General features: G+C 39.3%; 1 protein-coding gene across 1 annotated transcript; it reads left to right on the top strand.

The window, feature by feature from the left end:
- The first annotated feature begins 4,674 nt into the window (after nt 1-4,674).
- LOC102670240 (uncharacterized) lies at nt 4,675-6,077 on the top strand. The gene is made up of 3 exons (XM_006589834.1): nt 4,675-4,816; nt 4,999-5,355; nt 5,434-6,077. The coding sequence occupies exons 1-3, from the start codon at nt 4,675-4,677 to the stop codon at nt 6,075-6,077; spliced, it is 1,143 nt and encodes a 380-aa protein (XP_006589897.1).
- Nucleotides 6,078-12,046: the final 5,969 nt, after the last annotated feature.

Raw genomic sequence — 12,046 nt, 5'->3', positions numbered from 1 at the left:
TGAGGTTCACAAAAAAATTTAAACTTTTGTATTGTGAGAAACAAAGAAACAAACAAAATGTAGTCAGAGAATCAAAGAAAACAAACTTGTTTGAGATAAAAATAGAAGCTTTTTGTAGATTAGTGTCTTCTTCCACCTTCTTTGCATACAATAGCAAAGGTATTGTGAGAAGTCAGAAAATAAAATAAAAAAATTTAAACTTTTTGTAGTGCAAGAACTTAGAAAACAAAATAAAGGAAGAACACCCAAAAAAATTAAAGCTTTTGTCTCGTGAAAAATCATAAAACCCCAAAAAAATGGGTATAAGAAAGAATGAACACGTTTGATAAGGCTGACAAAGACGAAAAAAATTTAACCATAAACCAAAAAAACAAAGAAAATGAACCCATACTCGTGGAGTTTTGAGATAAAAACTGTCGTTGTAGTCTGCTCTTCCACCTTCTCTGCATGCAATAGAGACTGACTAAAAAAATGTAAGCTTTTGTATTGTGAGAAACAAAGAAAACAAATCTGTTTGAGATAAAAATCGAAGCTTTTTGGAGATAAAAATCGCAGCTTTAGTGTTCTTTCAGCTTCTCTGCATACAATAGTAAAGGTATTGTGAGAAATCACAAAACAAAATATAAAAATTTAAACTTTTGTATTGTCAAAAGTCACAAAGAAAACAAACCCGCACTCAGAGTTTTGAGATAAAAATGACAGCTTTGGTGTGTTCTTCCACCAAGAACACGATATAAAAATGCAAACCTGGAGAGGAACACAAATATGCTATCGTTGTCATGGAATCTGAGATAAAAATCACAGTTTTGGTGTAAAAAATCACAGCTTTAGATGTAAAAAAACGCAGAAAAATACAAAAAACAAATCTGTTTGAGATAAAAATCGAAGCTTTTTGGAGATAAAAATCGCAGCTTTAGTGTTCTTTCACCTCCTCTGCATACAATAGCGAAGGTATTGTGAGAAGTCAAAAAACAAAATAAAAAAATTTAAACTTTTGTATTGTCAGAAGTCACAAAGAAAACAAACCTGCACTCACAGAGTTTTGAGATAAAAATGTCAGCTTTGGTGTGTTCTTCCACCAAGAACACGATATAGAAATGCAAACCTGGAGAGGAATGCAAATATGATATCATAGTCATGGAATCTGAGATAAAAATCACAGTTTTTGATGTAAAAAATCACAGCTTTAGATGTAAAAAAATGCAGAAAAACACAGAAAACAAATCTATTTGAGATAAAAATCTTAGCTTTTTGGAGATAAAAATTGCAGCTTTAGTGTTCTTTCACCTTCTCTGCATACAATAGCGAAGGTATTGTGAGAAGTCAGAAAACAAAATAAAAAAATTTAAACTTTTGTATTGTCAGAAGTCACAAAGAAAACGAACCCGCACTCATAGAGTTTTGAGATAAAAATATTTAAACTTTGGTGTGTTCTTCCACCAAGAACACGATATAGAAATGCAAACCTGGAGAGGAACGCAAATATGATATCGTTGTCATGAAATCTGAGATAAAAATCATAATTTTGGTGTAAAAAATCATAGCTTTAGATGTAAAAAAATGCAGAAAAATAGGGAGAATAAAAAAATGAAAAGAAGGAACAGAGAAGGGGGAGAGAACAATTGGGGAGAGAGAAATGAGAGAAAGTGAAAATGGTAAAAAAAATGGCGCTTGGGATTTCTGAAGGAAGAGAGATGCAAAAGGTCTGCAACAATAAATGAAAATTGCAAAACGCGTGCCACAATAAATGCTTGACATTTCGGTTACCCAAGCACATCGGGAGAAGGAAAACGTATTGGAAACGCTTTAGAAACGTATTGGAGAAGCTTGGACACGTATTGCAAAGGCTTGGAATGGGAAATGTAGTGGTGCACTGTAGCTGGAGGTGACATTTTTGGGCGGGAAATTGGGTTAACCACAGTGCGACACGTAGGCGTCCAGGGCCTTGTTTGTATATAGTTAGATGATGTACATGAAAAATTTTAAGAAAAGGGGATTAGTACCCGTGCCTTCTCCCCTCTAAAGTCCTGTGTGACGGATGGATGTTCATGCTTGCATGAGATTTTCATTCATATGACTCTAAGCTTAATTCTTTTTTGAAGTATTGGATCCGTTTTCTAGTCGGGTTCAAGAATATTCAAATAATAATTTATTTTCTTTTTTTCTTAGTTTCTATTAAAAAAAATATTGGATAGAAACTAAGAAAATAAACAAATTTATTTGAAAATAAATTAATATTAATTTATGAATAAAACTAAAACAAATGAATCAAATAACCCTCCAAAATTCTTCTACCGACCTATTGCCAATAAACTTTCCGACCTCATACGAGAACGGAAAACTAGATAATTTTCTACATCGGTGGATGAAAAATAGTGAACATAATAATTTTTTGTTGATGATGTTCCCAAAAAAAAAGATACTTCTCTTAATTTTTTGCAATATTTTTTTGGTATATATATAGATTATATTTTTAATATTATTTTTTATTTAATAAGATTTAATTTTGTAGATAACAGTATTTAACATAATGACATTTTTCTTATTTTAAATAAATTTTTTATTTTTTTTCTTTATAGACTTTAAAGTAGAGATAATTGCATTCTTTTTAACTTATATAAGATAAAAATTTCAAGTGTAATTGTTCAAGTAATATTTTATTTTTATAATTAGTTATTGTTATTTTAAAAGTTAAAAATAGTTTCATTTGCAATAAAATAACTTTATTTTTTAGAAATCAAATAACTTTATTAGTATTTCATTTATACTGATTTAGATTTAATTGATTCGAAAATTAAAATTTATTTATTAACTTTCGTCGACAAAGAAAACTTATTATAAACTTGATTTGAAAATTCTAGTGTAAATTTAATTATAAATAAATGTAGGCTTGAATATCTTTTTTATCTTTGCAATTTAGTATTTTTTTTTTCATTTTCGTTCTTAAAGCATTTTACATAACATTTTTTTTGCTATTCGAAGCATTTTTTTTTACTTTTCAAAGCTTTTTAAGAATAAAACAAACACATTTTACAATGATTAAAAAAAATCACAAGAACAAAAATGAAAAAAATACTAAATTGTAAGGATGAAAAATATATTTAAATCTATTTTTTATGGTATGAAAAATTCAAAAATATATATTTTATATATATTGTTATTGTAATTAATGTTTTATAATATATAGATTAATAATATTTCGTATAAATTTATATACGTATACATTCCCCCCGGGAGGGGGGCTGGCTCAGTCCCTGGTTGCTAGCTTTTTCCTGTTTTACTCCCTCGTGTACAAAGCAAGCGGCATTAAAGTAGGCAAGGATCAAATTAACATAGCACCTAATAGCGTACAAAATTTAGACCACTACTCTATATGAATTTGTTGATTTGTATTTGGGGGGGGGGGGGGGGGGCGGGGGAGTGTACAAGTCTAGATCATAAAATTCAATTAATAACTCACTAATTCAGGTTGTAACCCATTGACATAGTATTCTATAAAGTCAATCATTGGTCAGAGTTTTATAACATTGTTTCTAACACTCTGTTAATCATTTAAGTTTTTATTCCCTAATAGATAAGTAATTAATTTGTCTCCTAGGGATAGGGGAAGATACCTTAGTGTGATTGAGTTAAGGCTAACAATACTACAAAGATGATATTTCACGTTGAAAATCTATATTGGTTGTATAACAATATCAATAAAAAAAGACGATGTGGTGACATATTTTAAATTATAATGAAGTATATTACATCGATTTTTTATTTATTTAAATCAATCATTATATTGATGAAAATTTTATTTGATCTGTTGGGACCAGTGTTGTCAAATGGCAGTGATGGCGGTGCAAAAGCGGAAAGGCGTCGCGGTTTTTTGAAAAAACACCACCGAATAGTGGTGGCATGACGGGTTGCGAATGACGCCGCCATGGCAGCATGGTGGAAATAGCATTTTTTTTGTTTTTTTTTTCGCGGTAGAAGTTGGGCTGACCTGACCCAACCCTACCCGGAAAGTTAATCAAAAGCGTAGTCGTCCCCTCCCACGCAGGTTGAATCAGAATTCAGAACGCAGCCCTCCTCCAACTAAAAGCACAACCCCTTCACCCATCCGCGACCCCCCGCACGCAGAACGCAGCCAACAACAACGACCCCACGGCGGTGACGAGCACCGGCGACGACCCGCACGAAGGCAGTGAACATCACAGCGTTTACGAAGTGGTGCGTGCTAGCTTTAATTTTTTTTTAATTTTGTTTTTGCTGTTTGGCCGCAGCTTTTCTTTTTCCTTTTGCTATTTGACGCTCTCATTTTACTTTTGATAGTCCCATTTTTATTTTTTTTCTATTTGACACCACATTTTTTTTTCTGTTTAGTCCTCTTTTAATTGGCTGAACCATCATCCGATGCTGCTACTACAAGTGCAACGAGGAAAAATAAGACAGACCCAGGCTGGAAATATTGTCATCCACTGGTGGAAGGAGAAACAAACATAATGGTTTGTAATTTCTGTGGAAAAATCACAAAGGGAGGAATAACCAGAGCCAAACAAACACCTGATTGGGAAGTCGGGCAACATTGCAGCTTGAAAGAAAACTCCACCAAATGTAGTCGAAGAGTTGAAGGAATATATGACTACCAAAAAAAGTGGGACCACTTACAGTACTTCTGGCAGTGGTAATATGGCAAATATAAGAGATTTTGAATTTGGTGAACCAATTGGATGTGATGGAAGTGAAGATGATGAGTTTGCGGACTCTTATAATGCTACTGCAAGTGCAAAGACAAAGTGTGGGACTAAAAAAGGACCAATGGACAAATTTTGTAAGAATCCAGAAAATACAATCAATCGGAGAAAAATGGAGATGTTGAGGCAAATGAACATAAGAGAGTCAATGGATAAGAATGAAGTATTGAAGGTGCATCAACATATTTCTCGCTTTTGGTACCAAGCGGTTTGTCATTCAATCTCATTAAATTGAAAAACTTTAAGAATATGGTTGCAGCCATTGGTCAATATGAGCCACATTTGCCCATTCCTAGCTATCATGACATTAGAGTTCCACTCCTGAAGAAGGAAGTTGAATATACTGAAAATTTGATAAAAGGCCACAGGGAGCAATGGGTCAAGTATGGTTGTACTATTATGTTCGATGCATGGACTGATCGGAAACAAAGATGCATCATTAATTTTTTGATTAACTCTCAAGTTGGTACCATGTTTTTGAAGTCTGTTGATGGCTTTGATTTTTTAAAGATGGGTGAAAAGATTTTTGAGTTGTTTGATGCCACTGTGGAGGAAGTTGGAGAAGAGAATGTTGTTCAAGTTGTAACCGATAATGGGAGCAACTATGTTTTAGCGGGTAAGTTGTTGGAGGAGAAAAGGAAACATATTTAATGGACTCCTTGTGTAGCTCATTGTATTGATTTGATGCTTGAAGATATTGGGAAGCTTCCCTTGATAAGGAAGACAATTAGAAGGGCAATTAATCTAGTTGGGTTTATCTATGCCTATTCTAGTACCTTAAGTTTGTTGAGAAATTTTACACACAAGAGAGAATTGGTGAGACATGCTATTACTAGATTTGCCACTTCTTATCTAACCTTAGAAAGGCTCCACAAAGAGAAAGCCAATATTAGAAAGATGTTTACTTCTGATGAATGGACCTTGAACAAGCTATATAAGGAGCTTAAGGGAAAAGAAGCTGCAAAGGTAGTGCTCATGCCTTTATTTTGGAATAGTGTGGTTTACACTCTTAAAGTCATGGCTCCACTTGTGAAAGTGCTTCATCTTGTGGATGGTGAAAGGAAACTAGCCATAGGCTATATTTATGAAGCAATGGAAAAGGCAAAAGAAACAATTATCAAGTCTTTCAACAACAATGAAAGCAAGTACAAAGATGTGTTTGCAATCATTGATAAAAGATGGAATTGTCAGCTTCATAGACCATTGCATGCAGCTGCCCACTTCTTAAATCTAGAGTACTTTTATGACAACACTGACTTGGAGTTTGATTTTGAGGTCACCAATGGTTTGTTTGAGTGCATTAAGAAGTTTGATTTAGAGGGCTTAATGGAATTTTAATAACAGAATCCAATCTAGCTTTTATGGGCTAATTTCATATATACTTGCCATGATACTCTGCAAGCTCCAGCTCCATTTCACTTGCTTGTCTTCTACCATCTCCAGCAAAAACTCCAGCACCATATGGAGATCCTCCTCTTGTGGACTCCAAATTAAACATTCTAGCACCAAAGCTATAACCAAAGGAACATAAAGCATACCAAAACTATAACCAATAGGAACATAAAGCATACCATGGTGGACAAACTATGTGATTGCGGTGCAATTACAACAGTTGTCATTCAAACAATGTTAATTGGTTGAAGCTTATGTCAGAGATTCATGACACTTACTAGTTTTTCCCCACATTCTATGCACCAAAAGAAGCAAGCTTGTCAACATAAGCATTGCCTTCGCAGTAGATATGTAAAATTCTAAAACTAAACTTTTTAGTTGGATCTATACAATTCACCTAGCGGTTGTAAAGAGTCCAGGGGGCTGAAAAAGGATGATTATATAATGCACAATATTGAGAATATTGTTGTATGATTGTGCTAATCCTAATTGTACTGAGAATATTGCTACATGATTGTGCTGATCTTAATTGATTATATATGTATTAATTCTGATTGTATGTATTAATTCTTATTGTATTTTAATTTTATTTTGTATCTTGATCTCTTGATTATTGGGATCACTTATTTTTAGGATAGATAGCTGTATCAGATATGTCAGGAAAAGCTATAAGAGAAATCTTAGTTAGGTGGTTGGATGACCTTGTATATATATCTATCGATTGTTTCTAATAGAGGCAGAACAACAAGGAGGAGGTGAAGCAAAAGCTAAGGAGAATGAAACCCGAGACGTCGCTGAAGATCAAGGAGGAGGTGAAAAAGAAGTTCGACATTGATTTCTTGGCGGTGGCTCGATACCCCGAGTGAGTGGCCAACATTGTGTCGATCCCTTAGAAAGATGGGAAGGTATGAATGTGTGTGGACTATCGGGACCTAAATCAAGCCAGTCCCAAAGATAATTTTCCTCTGCCACACATCGATGTCCTCGTAGACAACACAACCAATTTTGCTTTGTTTTCCTTCATGGAGGGTTTCTCAGGCTACAATCAAATAAAGATGGCGCCAGAAGATATGGAAAAAACCACGTTTGTTACCCTGTGGGGAACATTCCACTATAAGGTGATGTCCTTTGGACTCAAGAACGTCGGGGCAGCCTATCAACGGGCTATGGTGACTTTGTTCCACAACATGATGCACCGAGAAATCGAAGTCTACGTAGACGACATGATTGCCAAGTCCATAACTGAGGAAGAACACCTCGTCAACTTGCGGAGGTTGTTCGAGAGGCATAAGAGGTATCAATTGAGGTTAAACCCCGCTAAGTGCACCTTCGGGGTCAAGTCGGGAAAGCTGTTGGGTTTCATCATAAGTCAGAAGGGGTGCATGATGGGGCAACATGATGAGTTGGGAAAAAGAGAGCGAGTCGTCTACTACTTAAGTAAGAAGTTCATGGCCTGTGATATGAACTACTCCCTGCTGGAAAGGACATGTTGTGCTTTTGGTTTGGGCATCCCACCGACTAAGACAATACATGCTGAGCCATACCACCTGGCTAGTATCCAAGATGGACCCAGTCAAGTACATCTTTGAGAAGCCCGCTCTCACGGGGCGGATCGCTCGGTGGCAGGTTTTGCTATCCGAGTTCGACATAGTCTACGTAACCCAAAAAGCGATAAAGGGAAGCGCCTTGGCGGACTATTTGGCTCAGCAGCCTCTCAATGATTATCAACCCATCCATCCCCAGTTCCCAGATGAGGACATCATGGCCTTATTTGAAGAGAAGCTAGAAAAGGATAGGGACAAGTGGATCGTGTGGTTCAATGGAGCATCTAACGTTCTGGGCCATGGCGTTGGGGCGGAATTGGTCTCTCCGGACAATCAATGCATACCTTTCACGGCCAGACTTGGTTTCGACTGCACCAATAACATGGCTGAATACGAAGCATGTGCCCTGGGTGTCCAGGCAGCAATTGACTTCAACGTCAAACTGCTCAAGGTGTACGGAGACTCGACACTGGTGATTCACCAGCTAAGAGATAAGCGGGAAACTAGGGATCAGAGGCTAATACCCTACCAGACCTACATCAAGGAGCTGGCTGAGTTCTTTGATGAGATCTCTTTCCATCATGTTCCCCGAGAGGAAAACCAAATGGCCGATGCGCTCGCCACTTTAGCGTCCATGTTCCAGCCGACACCGCACGGAGACCTACCATACATTGAGTTCAGGTGTCACGGCAGGCCCGCATATTGTTGTTTGGTAGAGGAGGAGCAGGACGGTAAACCTTGGTATTTTGGCATTAAGCGATACGTTAAACGCATGATTTTCTTGTTTGAAAAAAAAAGAATGCACAGGGTTAGCTTGCCTGGGCGAGGTTAGCTCGCCTGGGCGAGCACCCCCTGCACAAGAAAGGTTAAAAGGAGAGGGAAGGGGTGAACTTTTCACCCAAAACTTCTTCCTCTCATCCAAAAAACGTAAGCTCACTGGATCCCTAGGATTTCCAGCCTTAGGTCACCATTTCTCAACGTTTTTTGATTCCATTTTGCGTTGTTATTCATCCCCAACAAGAGATGGCTCTGAAAAGGCTCTCCACAAAGAGGTCTAGGAGGGATGCCCATGGGGAAAGCTCCAGCGCCTATGTGGAGTTCGACAGTCACTAGTTCCGGAGTGCCGAGCACCAACAGCGTTTTGAGGTCATCAAGGGATAGTCATTCCATAAGGAGAGGCGCGTCCAACTCATAGAGGATGAGTACTCAAACTTCCAGGAGGAGATAGCACACAGGCATTGGACACCTCTAGTGACTCCCATGGCCAACTACGACCCTGAGATAGTCCTAGAGTTCTACGCTAATTCCTGGCCCACGGAGGAGGGAGTTCGAGATATGCGCTCGTGGGTAAGGGGTCAGTGGATTCCCTTTGGCACAAATGCCCTCAGCCAGTTCCTGGGCCACCCACTGATCTTGGAGGAGGACCATCGGTGTGAATTCAGCCAGTGGAGGGACCAGGCCTCCGGCTTTGACGAGGAGGCCATCGCCCAGCTGTTGTGCATACCGGGGCAAGACTTTGCCTGGACCGCTGCGGGGAGGCGGGTGTGGATTATGCGCACCAGCATGACTACTCTGACTCAGATATGGATGACGCTGCTACTCAGCAACATCCTGCCCAGCGACCATAATTTTGACCTCCCTCTGCCTAAGTGCCAGATGGTGTACACCATCCTGACACGGATGATTGTTCACGTGGCCCAGATAATTGCTGACGCCATTTATTTATTTGCAAGGACGACGCCCACTAGGCACCCTTTGGACCCAGAGAGGTCCAACAGGGCCCTGGGATTTTCGGCCTTGATCACGGGCCTCTGCCAGTTCTACGGGGTACTTGTCATCCCCAGCAAGGTAATCCGGCTGCTGATCACTCGAGCTTTCATCGAGAAATATTGCACCCCTAGGCAAGCGAAGGGTGACGCACAACAGGCTGCGGATGCACCACCACCTCAGCAGCCCGATCCGGTTATACCACTGAGTGTGGAGCAGTATCTACAGCATATGGTTCGCCAGCAAACGGCCAACCACCGCGGGCAGGTGCAATTACATGAGTGCTTCTACCGTTTTAGCCTCAGCCAGTAGGGGCAGGGCTCCCCACCTTTTGTATGCCCTACCCCAGAGCAATTCAGGGCTGAGGTCGCGTGGCCTGGAGATTGGCCCACTGAGGAGGGAACCGAGCCCGCAGGATCCCTGGGCAAAGAGGAGGAAGCCCACATGGATGAGGATATGACCGACCTGCTCGGTTACCTGGGAGAGGGCGAAGCTACACAACCAAGGTCGTCACACTTGTGATGCCATGTCGTTTAACATCACTGCTTTCAGTTATTGTTTTTGTTTCCATTGTGATTTAACACTGCTGCTTTCAGTTATTGTGTTTGCTCCCACCGTGGTCCGGCATTACGTCTCTCAATTTGTTTTGTCATTGTTTTTTATTGCGATTTATCATTGCATTTTCTTCGTTTATTTTGACGTAGGTGGGCCTTGCGTACCCTCGTTCGCACGACTTTTTAGAAAAGAAAAAAAACATATGTGATCGTAGATATCAACTTTGTCAAAAAGAAAAACAAAATAAAAATAAATTGGTTAACTAAAAAGCCAACATGCTTTGGAAAAGAAATAACTTCTGGCTTTTCTTTGAAAGAAAAGATTTACTGATCGTGACACAAAGGCTTTGTTAAAAAAAATGTGTGTACGCACCTAAAGGGTGAATGCTGTGAAAATTTTCCCGGACGCCCAAGATAAACTCGGACAAATGTATGAATTGATAAAAGAGCATATTTTGGAAACACTGGGGTGACTTAAATAGGAAAAATGATGAATCCTGAACCCTAGTGTCGCGTGACCACAAAAACTTGATGCTTGAGTGTCCACATAGGTGCATGCGTGACTAGTTTTGCATTAAATTTCTGAATCATCATCGTTGCGCGCGTGTCATGGAAATAATGTGGGACATCCCTTTACCCCTGGACTGCTGACCAAACCAACACCCTGACATATATCATGTCCAGTCGTTCTACAAGCTCTGAGCCAAAAATACCAACTCACCATAAACATTGACCAAGGGTGAGAATGTCCATCTTTGCCCTCGGAAGAAAAGAAAAAGAAAAGAAAAAAAAAGAGAAAAAAAAAGAAGTTCCTGATCAAAGATCGGAAGAAGAGGAAAAGAAGAAAATTCCCAATCAAAGATCGAAGAAAAAAAAAGAAATATACAGAAATGTCTTTGGACTAGACAATATCTGAACAATACAGAATTGTCACGAGCAAACAAGAAAAGAAAGGAAACCACGACTTGAAGTGGTCCTCTCCCTTTGATCGCCAATCAAAATCCTGTGCACCGACGACTTTCTCGCCCCGCACTAAAAAAAACAGAAAAGGAAAAGGCTCAAACACTCAGAGCCAAATATCCCACCAAAGCAACATTCCTGAAAAAGTCATATTGATCCATGATTACACGTGTAATATTTAATTTGATAGGAAATGATTTGCAAAATCAAGTCATGACATATCTATGGTTCGGAATTAGGATAAAACACTTACCTGTGTGAGATTTATACACTTTGAGTGATTTTTCTTCTTTCTTGTTGGACCCAGTGTTTCCTCTAAATGGTCGCTTAGAAGAAAATTTTATCAGCATACCCTCATTCCCCCCGGTAGACACGTTTGTTTTTCTCCAAAAACTATATGTTGCTCTAATCAATTGGAGGTTCTGTTTCTTTGCTAAAGCATGTTCGCATTTTAGCGAAAGAACTCCGAGACTATTTTAGTCTCACACAAAGTCAAGAACTATGTTGGTGTGAGTTCCTCATCATAAATTGAGGAAATGTAGGAGCAAAAGCCTCGCTTTTGTCGACCACCCCACTTTTTTCTATCGTGACCTGTGAGTCCGTTGGCACGCGGAGACGCCTTATACGGTAACCCGCACACACTCATTTGCTATCCATAAGACTCAAAGCCCGATAGCATGCAGTGACTAACGTCGTCATCTGCACCTTCCCTGCAGATGTCAGCGTCTTCCGGCCGAGACTGCGAAAAAGTATCATTTTGCAATACGTAAGACTCAAAACCCGATAGCATGCAATGACTAACGTCATCATCTGCACCTTCCTCAAAGATGTCAGCATCTTCCGGCCGAGACTGCGGAAAAGTCTCATTTGCTATCCGTAAGACTGAAAGCCCGGTAGCATGCAGTGACTAACGTCGTCATCTGCACCTTCCCCAGAGATGTCAGCGTCTTCTGGCCGAGACTACGAAAAAGTCTCGTTTGCTATCCGTAAGACTCAAAGTCCGATAGCATGCAGTGACTAACGTCGTCATCTGCACCTTCCCCGGAGATGTCAGCGTCTTCCGGCCGAGACTGCGAAAAAGCCTCATTTG

The sequence above is a fragment of the Glycine max genome, chromosome 10 (genome assembly GCF_000004515.6).
Source record: "Glycine max cultivar Williams 82 chromosome 10, Glycine_max_v4.0, whole genome shotgun sequence".
In the NCBI taxonomy this organism is placed as follows: Eukaryota; Viridiplantae; Streptophyta; class Magnoliopsida; order Fabales; family Fabaceae; genus Glycine; species Glycine max.
The sequence above is the reverse complement of the archived record's forward strand: the minus strand, read 5'-3'. Positions and strand labels throughout refer to the sequence as shown.